Genomic DNA, 14,588 nt, shown 5'->3' with positions numbered 1-14,588 from the left:
AACCAGCGTTCGGTCTGACCAATCGTGCGATATTCCTCTGCTCGAATCGCAATGAAACTGGGGGCCCAGACCTTGCGAATATCCGTCACACCGAGCCTGTAAACCAGGCAGCCATTCGACGTTATAGCCATGGATGGTACGGAGTATAGTCCCCGGAAAAAAAAAGAAAAGGAGATGGGGTCGAGCTTTCCGCCTAATGTTGACACCCGGTTTGGCTGACCAGCTGCCCAAATTGACATACCTACTGCATAGAAAAGCAGGTGTACGGAGTCGAATTTGGACATTTCATTTCAGCACACGCAAGGCTCACCCTAAGGCGGCTCGGCTCAGGGTTGCTAGACAGGCCCGATAAAGCGCCAACTCTGTGGCTGCGAGTCAGCCCGGGGACCCGCGAGCCCGTGAATCCTCGGCAAAAGGCGGACTCGACTTCCAACTTGACGGCAGAGCTGTATCAAGAACATTTTGGGGTTGAAAATCCACTCTCAATGTTTTGCGAGGGGCGTTCTCGGGACGGTTGTGCTGCAAGTATTCCAATGAGCCGGCGTCTTGTGGTGGAACAGCAAATGCCAATGGCCCGATCGTCGCCGATCCGACTTCCTAGTTGGGCAATATTTCGGCAGACAACTCCGCGATCCCAGCACCTGTTGATTGGCGCCGCGGAATCGGGGCCAGAAGTTGCTGCTGAATATAGACTGTGGAGGACGAAGACCCTGGGCCGCGTAAGTCTCTCGGCTACCGGGGTCGGCCGGCGAGGTTGACCCAACGAGATGAAGAGGCTGAATCACTGAGAGGATTTTCATTGACAACGAAGTATGGTACATATTTCTCCAGCTACTTCTGCATAGGCTCTCAAAATAATGCTGGCCTGCGCTTCCCTCCTCCCGTGGCACTCCGTTAGACAAGGCCTGTTTGTACCAACTTACCAAGTGCGTTGCCGTTTATAGAGCTGTCTGAATTATTCTTCTTAAAGAGTCCATCTTCTTTATAACGCATCACTTCTTTATATAGCAAGAACGCATATCGGCCAGCGCCATGGCCGACGCCGACCTGGCAGCGGCAGACTCCGCGTCAAGTCCCGGACCCTATGACCTCCTTTTCCTCCTCGACGCAACATTGTCGATGCACGACTTCATCAAGGGTCTCAACGAGGCACGTCCAAACATCCTCAGGATGGCTGCCTTGACCGACGCCTTTGAGAGAATTGGTGTCATGGCATACCGAGACTACTCCTGCAGGGACATCACATCCTGGTCGGGCTGGTGCAAGTCTCTTGACGACGCAGTCGACGGCTGGAACATGGTTGCGCAAAAGACAGTCCTGGATAAAGCAGCACATATAGTGACCCAAGGAAACGATGATACCCCCGAGGCATCCAAGATGGGGCTCGCATATGCCTACCGGAAGATGAGAGCCGAGGCCACAACCATCATCATCTTGTATACCGACGCGCCGCCCCATCTGAAGCAAGTCGCGGACCGCAATGGCAGAGCGGAGCAAGATGCCCTGCTTAAACCAGACAGCTACGGAGGGACGGGCCATCATTTCGCGGACTGGACTTCAGGAGCCAAGCTGATGCGAGACGGGGATAAGAAGGCGAGCGTGTTCTGCGTCCTGAAAACGGGCAATGTCGCCTCCTGGTCTGCGTACCAGTACCTTTCCGCAATGACGGGCGGGACAGGCCTTTGTCCTCCCCCGAATCACACCCGACATCATCTCCTTCACGACCACCACAATGCTATTAACTTGGATGGGCACCGACGAGCGCCAAATGAAGAATGGCGTGGACGACCCCAGGGTGCCGCTAGAAGTCCCCGTCTACAAGCTGACCAAGAAGATATCCAATGCCACGACCGAGAACAACCCCAGACTGCGAAATTTCATGGCGACGAAGACCTCGGCGGTATTCAATGCGAATTCAGACACCAAGCGGGTCAGCATCAACGATCTCGGCACAGTCATGACGCGGCGCAGCCCTCCCGTGGGCGACTTTGCCGCGCGGTACAGCCGAGACGACAAGTACAAGGACCTGGTCGTCGCCCAGCTTAGGGGCATCTTTGAACAAGACGTGGTCGCCATGTCGCTCAACCCGGTGTTTGGCAGCCTCTGGCGGGCCGTCTGCAACGAAAGAGGAGGGAGAGACCGAGACGTGCTCGCGCCCATATTCGGATACCACGTCGGGAGGATCCAGAACACGCACAAGAAGGCGCAGATGAAGGCGTGGCTGGACAATTCGTACGACTACTCGCTCGCCATTGAGAAGGAGGTTGGCGAGGTTGCGGCAGAGCACATGTACCCCATGGTGTTTCTGGATCCCACAGTCGAGTTTGCCGGACGCGAGCCCGGCCAGAGAGACGAGAACCTGCGCCGGCTCGAGAGGAGCGAGCTGCTGGAGCGGTACCTCGAGAATCCGGTCGAGGCCAAGGTCAACTGGCACCCGGACAAGAGCCAGGCCGCCGTCGGACCGCTGGTGACGTGCAGAGAGTGCAAGTTCCCGCGGTCGGTGACCGTCATGGGCGAGAAGGGCGTATGCGGCATGTGCTGCGCGCCGTCTGCGGACTGCTGCTGCGTGGCCTGCACACGGCCTGAAGGCATCGACGCGGAGGAACGGCTCTGCGCCAACGTTACAAGGGAGGACACGGAGGCAAGCCGCGTCCCCTTGGTCGAGTGTGCCGTGAGAGACTGCCGCGCGCAGTACGTGATGTACAACCCGGCGCGTCTGCGTGTCTGGGCAAAGTGCTTCTACTGCCGGCATGCAGGGCTGAGGGGATGGCAAGATGGCGGAGGTGCATGGAAGGGCGCCCTGTGTCGAGTGCAGCCAGTGCCTCGGCAGGATGATTTGGCCTCACGAGTACCGCCCGCCGGGATTCAACCAAGAGACCTTCAAGTGTCCCGGCTGCGTGTCCGGCGTGCAGACGGTCGTCTTGCAGGAGACGACGCCGCGGCAGATGGAGGAGGAGAACGGCTGGGGGTGGCTACTCAGGAACGTGGACGAGGCTATCCAGCAGCCGTTCAACAGCCGGTCCATCTTCTACACGGCCAGCCACTGCGATCTGCAAAACATCTCTGCAAAGGTGGAGCTGCTCCCCTCGTGTGACGGGACCGTCCTGACCATCAGGGGGAAGAAGGTGCACAGCGTGGCCGACATGCAGGACCGCCTCCGCCGGCACATTGAGGAGCGCGAATCGAGCCTCATGTCCTGCAGCCTCTGCTTCTCGGACCTCGACGCGTCCCAGCTCCGCTCGGCGTGTGGACGCTCCGGGTGCAAGCAGCGGATCTGCGCTGGATGCATCAAGTCGTGATACGGCCTCAACAAGCCCGGGCGCATCATCAACACGGCCGCGCTGAGGTGTCCGTTTTGCCGGCGTCTTCCTGCTGGCAAAACCGCGCGGAGACACCGCATCACGGACATGGGGAGCCTGGCCCAGGCCATGGAGGAATCGGGAACCTGGATCCACGCTTGGTGTAGTTGGTGCAACCATGCGAAGCAGTACGTCGAGAGGATGTGTGCAAACGGCGCCCCGGAGCCCGTGTACAACTGGCGATGTGAGGCGTGTCAGCCGGCTGCGGTGAAGCGCGGGGAGGGCAAGATTTGTCGTGGCTGTGGCATCTTGACGGAGAAGGTGTCTGGGTGCCATCATATGACGTGCTGGTGCGGAGAGCATTGGTGTTGGGCCTGCGGAGAGGCTCACTCGCCGATGGATATATACGATCACATGGCCGAGAGACACGGAGGTTTGGGCATTGAGGAATGGGGTTGTGAGAAGTTCGAGGCCGAGTATGAGACTGATGATGATCAGGCGTTTTGTTTAACGGAGTAAAATAGGTTGACGTGTAGTTTTGTTTAATACATGGGCTTGGTCTCAAAAACAGCTTCACGGTCTCCAGGAAGAACGAGGAGACACATGACAACAACATTTTGCCTGTCCAGGGGCTGGTTCTAGCTGGATTCTCGCTCGCGGTAGCAGCCATGGTTTTAATCCCTCCAAACCAGAATCCCCTTGGCATACAGACCCGAAATAATGCCCACGCCGCGCTTCGAATCCCTGGCCGCAGTGGCACTAGTGGGATATTCCGTGCCGGCGTACAGACTCTTCAGTCCATTGGCCTCAGTCCACTCGGCAACCCAGGACGTCCCCTTGCCGTGCTCACAGTACGCCTTCATGGCGTCGTCTGCCTTTGCCAGCTCGGCGGCGTCGTTGCAGACATGCCGGGTCATGGTAAACTTGGTCAGCGAGGGGAAGTGGGGGTGGCCAGCGATGATGAGCTTGCCCCCGTGGACGGACAAGTTATCCGGCAAAAAGGGCACCTGAATAGACGACCTGTACGAGAGAGAGCCGTCCCGGCGACGGTCGTAAAGGTACACGGCGCTCCGGCTGGTTGATGCCACGGCGACGGTGGTGCTGTTGAGCATCTCGACGCCGTTTGCAAAGGCAGCGCGCGCGACGACGCTGGCCTCTTCCACGTCGGCGGGCTTATCGGCGGACAGCTTGAGGTGCACGACGGTGCCAAGGGGAAGGCCGAGAACGAGCTCTGTACGTGCCAGGAGCGTCGACTGCTTCGCCAGGAAGTAGTGGTCGTTGGACACGTAGAGCTCTCGGCTGCCGACGAGGGCGATGGAGTTGGGGCCGTGGATGAGCGGGTGCTGGATGGTTCCGGCGTGCGAGGCCACGAGCTGATCCAGGTCGAGGTTGAAGATTTCGATGCTGGGACCGGCCTTGGCGTGGTTGGCAACGAACAAGGTGGATGTTTGCTCGTCGTATGCCATGCCTAGGGTGTGGAAATCGGCCTCGCCGGCAAAGTCGACCATGTCGACGCGTCTGAGAGAGCTGGCGTCGGGCGCAGAGGCATCTTTGTAATCGTAGACATAGATATTGGCACTGACTGGATCGGGGAGAAAAACGCCCTAGGGTTGATTCGAGTTAGGGTTGGGCGGAGGGAGCGAAGCAAAAGTCAGGCAAAAGTGAGGATGCGTTTGTTATGGTATGGCAGGACGACATACCATGACCGTGTTCCAGCGCTCTCGTCCAGCATCGCAGGCCAAGAGAGCCACGCCGCTACTCTCCAGCACGAGCATATCCTCACAGCTTCTCACCCGGTCGACAAACTTAATCTCGTGGCGTGCAAAGGTATTAATCTCTGCCAGGCGACCCGGAGCGTTGGTATACACCATGAGTAGCTCCCGGCCACGGAAATACAGGAGCGACGACAGCGCCGCCGTCAGCAGGACGGTCTGGTTTTCTTGGCGTCAATTGTGTTTTATTTTATTTTTGCAATGGGAAACGATGGCGTGGACCGGGCTTACCCAGATGGATCTCGAGTTGGGCATGGCGACCGCGACTGCGAGGTTGGCTGGCAATTGAGATGGGAGATGGTGAGAATGGATGAGCGGCGTTTGTGTAGTGGAAAAGAGGTGCAAGTGGAAGCCACGCAATACATGGCCAAGCTGGCGACACCCAATGCAAAGGTGGAATCTGCCGAATACTACACGAAACACGGCCAGATAATCAGCCGCGGTTGCAATCAACAACGTACATGTCCAAGTGCGGCTGTGCTGTGTTAAACTCGAAGGCGCGACATGTATGATACCAGACAATATGATGACTTCTAGAGGGAAGGGATGCCCAGCTGCCTCATTGCTGGCTGCACCGTGCCTTGTACAGGCCTGCAAATTGATCCGTCGGACGGCTCGATCGTGTCTCACAGAGACTCAGACAACTCAAACTATTCGACTCCGACCAGCATTAACTTATGCCGAGTATATAACTTACCATTTTACCGACAGGGACGGAAACCACATCGTAAAACCCTCCCTGCGTTTGCCTGTTGAAAGTGGGGAATCCCAGAATCCGGAGTCCGGACAATATTCACACTTCAACGCCGACATATACTGCTAATCGCAGCGAATAGACACGTTGATAGGGAAAACCAAGGGGAAGCTACTCACAGGAATTAAACCATAAATGTAATCATATCCAAGAGTTTTCCTCATTATATGAACGCCCCTAAAACCTCTCATCTCATCATCAAAGAGTCAGACGCAACTTATACTCAAATCATGGATCTGACGGTGGAGATGCGTAAGCTCTGACGGGTCCTTGATTCCGTCTCAACGAGTCAATCTCTTCATAGATATATTGATCTCCAATGTTGCCTGCAAGCTGATACGAAGTTGCCATCCTGAGACATGAAGCGTGTGCCGTCTGCTTCAGTCTTGAAAAAGCAGACCCTGGACGAGACCGAGCCCGAAATCGATATTTGATAGGTGTCTGATACACAAGGCGGATGACCAAGTCTTTCGTTCGAGAACCACAATCTGTAAAGGTGTGTATTTCATCGCAAATCCTTTGCTAAGTATTTCTTCTTTCAGAATATCTTGACAATTGCCGAGCCGTAAATTGTTGTCAGCATTCACACGTCCTTTGGTGCTGTGCTGGTTGTCTCGTTATGACCCTCATTTGTATTCTCTTATTCCCGACGTTCGCGACGGCGTGTCATTGAATCAATGCGACAAGAGCATGTGGGGGATTTGATTGCCGAATAGCTATAATCGACCATGTCATTTGATATTGCCAATCTGGTCCCAGATATTCTGCAATAGCGAGAACCTCCCGTCGAGGTTTTGAAAGAGAATAGGAAACATCATGATTTTTCGCCATGTAGTCGCAGCATGCTCACATATTTCTTGGGCCGCCAACAAAGCTCCAATCAAGCAGGCGGTACTTGAGTAAGCCTCTTGATCTTCTCCAGTATCATCGTCTCCGGGTTGTGAAAAGAACAAGTATGGGAATCGGTTCCTATTTGCCCCACAGAAAAGAACTGAGGGCTCGACGAACGCGGCAGACGACCCAGCGACCATATTAATCTTCGCTGTCGGGTCATCGCGAACAAATGGGATGCTGACTTTATACATGTTCATCGCATATTTGCAACCTCTGTGTGGGCGCATGGTAGGGCTCGAATGTTCGCCCTGATAAACTTGCAAGCGCATGGAGTGAAAGGATTACAGACGTGAAGCTTGCAGGGTCAGCAATTCCCCTCTCTAGAGAGCCGATGGCATTGCGATGCTGTTGGAGCGTCGCTTCAAGATATTGTGCTCCTTGACACTCAAGTTGTTCCGGTTTCCAGATGCCTCTGGTTATATCCATGTATGAAATGTGCAGAATGGACAAAGAGATGATGGCGTTGAGCAGAGGCTCTTATTCCATGGCTATGGACGGCACATCCACGGTCCAAATCTTCTTGATTTGGGGAAAAAAATATCCTGGTATCGTAGTGGTTACTTCTACGGTAAAGTAGTGCAGCAATCGTATTTCTCTATAACGCCGATCGCGACTCTCTTCCGCTAGCATGTCAAGATTCTCAGGACCAGGACCTCTAGCATTCTGGCCGGTGGAGAGCCATCGCACTGATCAGCGTCAATATGTATATTAGCAGTACGGTTGTGTGGGTGGATATACTTACATTAACCCTTCGTGCCCGATAGCGAGCACATCCTGTTCGAGACTTTGTGTGGTAGAGACGTGGCATGTTGTTAATAGGGAAGAGTTGATGAACGCAGTATGGTGACCGCGTGCGTCAGGGTGAATGGTCAGTAGTTTGTGAATCTAACTTGCACCACAATTGAGAACCATGGCTTCCTGATTAGAACATTTGCAAGGCGCAGCCATGGTTGATGTTATGGCTGGCATCGTGTTGGCCAACAACATTGAAGTCAGACGTCAGCACGAAGCGGTGAAGATTGCTAGTGGGGGCAGGATAAATGCCAGCCAAAAGTATGAAATAATAGACATGAGCAAAGTGTGGGCGGAGCGCGACGGTTAACGTAGACTGGAGTCGGTATATCGCATTTGCGAGAAATCGCGTGATATTTCAAATGTTTACATTTGTGGTCGTGAAAAACCTACCTACGTCTAGTGGAACCACATTGTAGGTACCGTTGACCCTTCGGCAGGAGACAGATACGCTGGGGTTGCGCCTGCCTCTAGTGTCAAAATTGCCGATGATGCCCGCGGTTTGCCCAGTGTGAGGCCACAGTGCACATGGTGGCCAATGAACCAGCGGCACCAGTGACCTTAGTAATAGTCCCCAGGACGCTGACGTACTTCCTGTTTCAAGTTCCAACACTTCGGACGGTCTGGATGCCTGATGGGCCAATTGCCGTCTTGACTTTTCTCGATTCTGCTCCTCCATTCTGAAGTTGAACTCAACCCTTGGATCAATTAAATACATCACTAGTCTCTCGGATAGTGCTCTCTATTTTCCATCATGTCTCGGTTTTCGCATTACGACACCGATGAAGAACGACTTCCCGAGGGCATGCGTCGGGTTGGTTACGATGCCGACACTCAGGTTTACACCTTCCAAGACACAGACGGCAGTTACTGGGAGAGTGCCCCAGGCTGTCAGTATGGACAGCTAACACGCGTTGGCCACGGGCATCCGGATGATGCTGCCGACACCGAAGCCCTTCTTGATGCCTCATGAGATTTCGCCTCCCAGGTCGTGGCGGACGGAGCTGATGCCACTTCTTAACTTTGGCGTCATTATCGGCGTGTGTCTTCTGGGTCTTTTTTGGTACCTTCATTACGCTGCATCTGGTGAAGATACTTCCCCATCGATCTGTGTCTCGGGCACCTCGCCATACACAGTCCAACAAGATGATACCTGCTGGGCCATTGCAAATGGACGAGGAATCAGCGTCGACGCTATCTTGAGCGCAAACGAGGGCTTAGACTGTGATATGTTAAGAGTGGGATCTATTATCTGTCTACCCGATTAGGCAGCCTTAGGCCCAGGCTATTCATGCCATTGCACTGAGGCTAGCATTAATTCCAATTTGAACTATGCTTCGCAATTGTGTTTGGAGGCAGTCACCGGCACAATTCTAATTTTGAGACGTAACAAGCAGCGTCTTTTACCGCCTAATAACTTGTTATTTATACCTAGAACTTTTGGTATGGGCAATTCATGAATAGGAGGTAATTCTTTCAGCCAGAATGTGCTCCTGGGCCAGGCTCTGATGAGTTCGGCACTGCCCAAGATACCACGACATGGCAGGCTCGGCAGGTCGAGTCCTATGTCACTCGCTGCGTTCGCAGCATACAGTCATTTAGACGTTTCTCAAACAGCATTTGATTTTTTGTTGGCAGCAGTATACTATCGCCACGAATGGTATCCTACCATACCTATCATTCTACCCCGTACAAAATTATTTGATCAGGCATAGTAGCCGGATTGCGGAATGGCACACAGGTTGGACAACAAGACGAATCGAATATTAGCAGACTTTACAAATAGTTCGTTTGGAAACCTTGGCCTTGGGGAGTTCATCGATCCTAGTTTCTCGTGCTGGTGCCAACAGAATTGTGTGTAGCATGTAAACGGAACTGAGTTCTGTGGTAGAGCTGATCCAAAAAGAACCAAGATCTTATATGAATACCAATAAACGTCGGCATCTACATACTTGATTCGCCGGCAGTGAATTATACCAACGTAACCTATACCGCTTGATGTTGCTCAACTATATCTTCTCCGTTCTTTACGACAAGCATGAGGCTCTTGTAGAGAGAATCCAGAGTACGGAGTACTCGGCACCCCAAATCAAACAAGGACCACTTTGCTTCTCCCTGTCACTTGGATGGAGTATGAAATGGTTCTTTGTAAAGCGAAAATTTTGACGCGTTTTCGGATACGCGTTGGCTGGCCCTGGTCCCTGCCCTCCCTGTCACGAGCGCTTCGTTGGAGGTGGCTGGGAAACCCCCGGACCCGGGACAGCCAGGGATTTCAGGAAGTACGGAGTAGTAAGTAGTATTTAAGGCAGAGAAGCACACCCCAGCGAAATCTCTGCCATTCTCATTCGATGTTTGGTGGCTCTGACGCCAATCCCAATACACCATTTATGCCGCCAGATACGGTGTCACCTCCAAAACTACAATACAACCAAGAGTCCATCAGCAGGGTGGCGTCCAGGGTTGGTCACAGCGATGTTGGCCATGTCTGCAAGATATGTATGTTCTCGCCACGGCAACGAGGTTGCGAGACTTGTGGCCAGGTTGTACTTGTATCATGCCTCGAGATAATAGGCATGGCCAGGCCGCGTCCAGACATTTGAACGACATAGCCCGCTCTGAGACCCTAGACATGGAAGACCAACGGCAGCGGCCAATCTGGGAGAGAGCGACAATGTTTCCACATCTACATCGGATGCCCACTGGAGATTGCTAGGCTTCAATGTTGATGAAAATGTTGCAACTGTCAACTGCCCAGATGATCCGCCAGGCCGCAATCTGCACGTTGCCTGCCTGGCCTTGGGTTAGGAGGCACTGGGCCTTTGCCCCTCATCGAAGCGGGGCCCAGAGGTCCCTTGGCTGGCGTCGCCTGGTGGCTACCATAATAATTTTTTTTTCTGCCGCGATATAATTTCGAGGGGCAGACCACACTTTTTTTTCTTCACCGTCTCCTCACCTGCCATCTTTTCTGTTCTTTTCATACTTTGTCGAAGAGCGTTGCATAGCGAAGCGGCAAAGATGAATAAGGATCAGCTTGCTCAGTTACTGCAGGCCAGTCAAGTTCGTAAGTGCCTCCGTGCTGCTGTTCTATTCCACCAGCCCTCAGCTGTGGTCTTGGATCAATCACTCTCCCCCCCTTGTCCCTTTCATCATATTCCCAGTTTCGCTCGACCTGGACGCGTCGTGAATCAACGAGCTTCATTCATCCTCGATGCCCCGCTCGTTTTCTCCGAGGCTTCGTTTTAACGCAGTACAAACAGATGCTTCAAAGCCGACAGTTTGCTAACACATGCTCTCAACAGCCAACACGGAACAGGTCAAGGCCGCCACAGCCGATCTCCAAAAGAACTACTACTCCAAGCCAGAGTCGCTCATCTTGCTCATCGAGATTGCCCTCACCCATGAAGATGGTACCGTCCGACAGCTTGCCGCCGTGCAGGCCCTGCGACTAGCCCCTAGACATTGGGACAGCACTGCTCAGGACAAGAAGCCTTTGGCACGTTCTCACCTGCTTGAGGGCGCTCTGAAGGAGACCTCTGCCACTACTCGCCACGCCCTCTCCCGTCTCGTTGCCGGCATTGTCGGTCTTGACATGGAGAATGGCGATGCTGAGGAGTTCCTCAAGCAGCTCCTGCCTCTCAACAACAGCGACAATGTTCAGTCAAGAGAGGTGGGCTCTTTCATCCTCTTCTCCATGTTGGAGGAGAATCCCCAGCACTTCGAAGAGCACACCCATCAGCTCCTCCAGCTCTTCCAGTCCCGCATTGAGGATCCCGAGAGCAAGGAGGTTCGCATCAACATCGTCCAGGCTATTGGTGCCATACTGATGAATATTGACCCTGAGGAAGACCCTCAGTCGCTCAAGGCTGTTCAAGGCTTCATCCCCAACATTGTCAACATTCTGAAGGCTGCTGTTGAGGCTGAAGATGAGGAGAGCTACCAGACCATCTTCGAGATCTTCCACTCTTACTTGGCCTGTGACCCCAGCTTCCTGGCCGCCCACCTTCGGGACCTCCTCCAGTTCATGATCAACCTCAGCGCCAACACAAACGCAGAGGATGACGCTCGTACCCAGGCCCTTAGTCTGCTCATCCAGTGTGTCCGGTATCGTCGAATGAAGATCCAGGGCATGAGAGAGATTGCTGCCGAGCTCATGATCAAGGCTATGCAGATCATCACCGAGCTCGATGATGACGATGAAGATGAGGACATGACTCCTGCTCGCACCGCCATTAGCCTAGTCAACACTCTGGCTAGCGAACTGCCCCCTCGCCTGGTCGCTGTGCCTATGCTTGACCAGTTCCCCGCTTATGCTGCTCACTCAGAGTCGGGCTACCGTATGTCTGCCATGCTCTCTCTTGGAAACGCTGCTGAGGGTGCACCTGAATTCATATCCACTCAACTTCAGCCTCTTCTGCCCACAGTGATCAACTTGTTGTGCGATTCGGATATCCGTGTCCGACATGCTGCCCTCGTTGGTCTCATCCATTTGGCTGAGGAGATGGCTGATGAGATGTCTTCACACCATGAGCAAATTATTTCTGCCGTCTTGAAGAATCTCGAGTCCGCTTCGCAGGGCACTACCGATAAGAAGAACATCAGCATTGTTCGTTGCGCCTGTGGTGCTCTCGACACTTTCGGCGATGGCATTGACACTAAGATCATGGCCCAGTATGGTCCTAATCTTATTGGACCCATGATCAAGCTTCTCGACCATGAGGACTATGGCGTCAAGGCTGCTGCTGCCTCTGCTGTTGGAGCTATTGCCTCTTCAATGGACAAGGAGTTCCAACCTTTCTTCGAGGGCGCTATGAAGGCCCTCGGACGCTTCGTCATGCTCAAGGAGTCCGATGAGGCCATGGACCTCCGCAGTGCCACATGTGACAGTTTAGGGCGAATTGCCATTGCTGTCGGCCCTCAGGCTTTCCAACCATATGTTGTGGACTTGATGAAGGCAAGCGAGGAGGCTCTACACCTCGATAACCCTCGCCTGAAGGAGACCAGCTTTATTCTGTGGTCGAATCTGTCCAAGGTCTACGGTACCGATTTCGATCACTTCCTCGAGGGTGTCTTCAAGGGCCTTTTTGCTTCTCTCGAGCTCGAGGAAGAGGAGATTGACTTGCCCGGGGTTGACCCTGGCCAGCTAGCTGAGGGTGCCATTATCGGTGGTAAGCGTGTTAAGGTCAAGGCTCCTAGCTCTGAGGAAGATCACATCATCGCCACCGGCGGTGAGGACGATTGGGAGGATATGGATGACCTTGCTGGTCTAGAGGATTTCGGTGCCGTCACTGCTGTTGCCCTCGAGCAGGAGATCGCTATTGATACCCTTGGCGACGTGATTTCGAACTCTTGCAACACAAACCACCTGGAGAGCTACGTCGAGAAGTCGATCGAGCAGATCATTCCCTTTGCCGACCACACCTACGAGGGATGCCGCAAAAACGCCATCTCCACCCTTTGGCGCATTTATAGCCGGGTATTCCAAGTCTGGGAAGAGAGCTCTGGCTCTAAATGGCAGCCTGGTATGCCTCCTACCCCTGCTCCTCCCGCGTCTATTGCCAAGATTGGCGAGGCTCTGCATAAGGCTACCATGGACATCTGGACCAGCGACAGCGACCGGTACGTATTCACTGCATTTTGTGTTTTGTTTTGTGGCTTCTATCTATCCCTTCCAAAATGATGAATACCTTGCGTTATACCCAGCTCACTCAGACGCAAAATTGCGGGTGCTGAGAAAGCGTTTAATCTACTACTGATTTGGAAATAATTATCTGCATAATCCTTCTTTATCCTTGCCATCTGTTGCCACACTAGAGGCTAACAGCAAGATAATAGATCCGTAATCACCGAGATCAACCGAAACATCGCTGCCACTTTGAAGGCTTGCGGCCCTGCCGTTCTCGTTGTCAAGCCCGAGATGCTCCAGGAGGTCGTCTCCGTCGTTGGCTCCATCGTCACACGCTCACACCCTTGCCAGCAAGATCTCGGTGCTGAGGACGAGGAGCAAGAGATTGATGCCGGCTCCTCTGAGTATGACTGGCTGGTCGTCGACACCGCGTTGGATGTTGTCTCTGGTCTGGCCGCCGCTCTGGGAACCCAGTTCGGCGAACTATGGAAGATCTTTGAGAAGCCTGTTCTCAAGCTAGTCAGCTCGACTGAGGATGTGCACCGAGCAACCGCTGTTGGCACCATTGCCGAGGTCGCTAAGTACTCTGGCGAGGCCATCACTGAGTTCACCGAGTCTCTGACCCAAGCTCTGGTCCGCCGCCTGTCAGACCACGACCAGCTGACCAAGTCCAACGCCGCGTATGCCCTTGGTCTCCTCATCCTCAATTCAAACGACACCGGCAAGACCATCCCTCTCTATCCCCAACTCTACGAAAAACTTGAGCCCATGCTGTCCGTGCACGAGATGCGCATCACCGACAACGTCGCCGGCTGCCTGTGCCGCATGATGATGAAGCACCCCGGCAACGGATTCGTGGCGCAGGCCTTGCCCACCATTGTCCAAGTCCTCCCTTTAACTGAAGATTATGAGGAGAACGAACCCATCTTCCAATGCATCTATAAGCTGTACGAACAATCCAACCCTACTGTGCAGCAGTTGACACCCCAGCTAGTCGGCATCTTTGAGAAGGTCCTGGGAGAGCCTGAGGAGCAGTTGGAGAAAGATACCCGACAGATGGTGCAGCGCATGGTGCAGGCCTTGAGGCAGTGAACTTTGCCTGTAATGTGAGCTGAAGCACGATACGTATGAAGGAACTGTTTTTTTTTTTTTTTTTGCCAAGAACAATAACGCCCGAGGCCATGAAGATATGACTATACTTGATGAGATTCGCGAATCAATGACAAAAGTAACAGGGGCGGTAGCGATGTTTAAGTTGAAAGACGGGTTAGTTGACCGGTTAATAGAAATTGTGTACGCATTACACCAAACTGAGGATGTACGGAGTGACGAAATTCAAGTAAAGCTTTCCATCATTGATTGACGTGATGTATTATCGCTCGTGAAGTAGATCAGGAACGTCATGCACAAAGGGGCGAGCAGAATGCATCTTCTATGTTATTCTGTTGCGCAGA

At 53.4% G+C, this 14,588-nt stretch overlaps 6 protein-coding genes across 6 annotated transcripts; 4 read left to right on the top strand and 2 right to left on the bottom strand.

Annotated features, from left to right (window-relative positions):
- Window positions 1–1,032: 1,032 nt before the first annotated feature.
- J3458_000308 (uncharacterized protein) lies at window positions 1,033–1,666 on the top strand (the record flags this gene model as incomplete). The annotated part of the gene is given in 2 exon segments (XM_066116059.1): window positions 1,033–1,637; window positions 1,651–1,666. 2 exon segments carry the CDS (start codon window positions 1,033–1,035, stop codon window positions 1,664–1,666), a joined length of 621 nt encoding a protein of 206 aa, XP_065977940.1.
- Window positions 1,667–1,732: 66 nt separating this feature from the next.
- Window positions 1,733–3,094, top strand: J3458_000307 (uncharacterized protein; the record flags this gene model as incomplete). Its single annotated transcript, XM_066116058.1, has 1 exon — window positions 1,733–3,094. The coding sequence occupies one exon, from the start codon at window positions 1,733–1,735 to the stop codon at window positions 3,092–3,094; it is 1,362 nt and encodes a 453-aa protein (XP_065977939.1).
- Window positions 3,095–3,973: 879 nt separating this feature from the next.
- J3458_000306 (uncharacterized protein) lies at window positions 3,974–5,326 on the bottom strand (the record flags this gene model as incomplete). The annotated part of the gene is made up of 3 exons (XM_007811502.2): window positions 3,974–4,903; window positions 5,000–5,230; window positions 5,303–5,326. 3 exons carry the CDS (start codon window positions 5,324–5,326, stop codon window positions 3,974–3,976), a joined length of 1,185 nt encoding a protein of 394 aa, XP_007809693.2.
- Window positions 5,327–6,556: 1,230 nt separating this feature from the next.
- Window positions 6,557–6,988, bottom strand: J3458_000305 (uncharacterized protein; the record flags this gene model as incomplete). The annotated part of the gene is made up of 1 exon (XM_066116057.1): window positions 6,557–6,988. One exon carries the CDS (start codon window positions 6,986–6,988, stop codon window positions 6,557–6,559), a length of 432 nt encoding a protein of 143 aa, XP_065977938.1.
- A 1,455-nt stretch (window positions 6,989–8,443) lies between these two features.
- Window positions 8,444–8,779, top strand: J3458_000304 (uncharacterized protein; the record flags this gene model as incomplete). Its single annotated transcript, XM_007811501.2, has 1 exon — window positions 8,444–8,779. The coding sequence occupies one exon, from the start codon at window positions 8,444–8,446 to the stop codon at window positions 8,777–8,779; it is 336 nt and encodes a 111-aa protein (XP_007809692.2).
- A 2,321-nt stretch (window positions 8,780–11,100) lies between these two features.
- J3458_000303 (uncharacterized protein) lies at window positions 11,101–14,226 on the top strand (the record flags this gene model as incomplete). Its single annotated transcript, XM_007811500.2, has 2 exons — window positions 11,101–13,127; window positions 13,344–14,226. The coding sequence occupies 2 exons, from the start codon at window positions 11,101–11,103 to the stop codon at window positions 14,224–14,226; spliced, it is 2,910 nt and encodes a 969-aa protein (XP_007809691.2).
- Between the last annotated feature and the right edge of the window lie 362 nt (window positions 14,227–14,588).

This window comes from Metarhizium acridum (genome assembly GCF_019434415.1).
Source record: "Metarhizium acridum strain ARSEF 324 chromosome Unknown scaffold_1, whole genome shotgun sequence".
In the NCBI taxonomy this organism is placed as follows: Eukaryota; Fungi; Ascomycota; class Sordariomycetes; order Hypocreales; family Clavicipitaceae; genus Metarhizium; species Metarhizium acridum.
The sequence above is the reverse complement of the archived record's forward strand: the minus strand, read 5'-3'. Positions and strand labels throughout refer to the sequence as shown.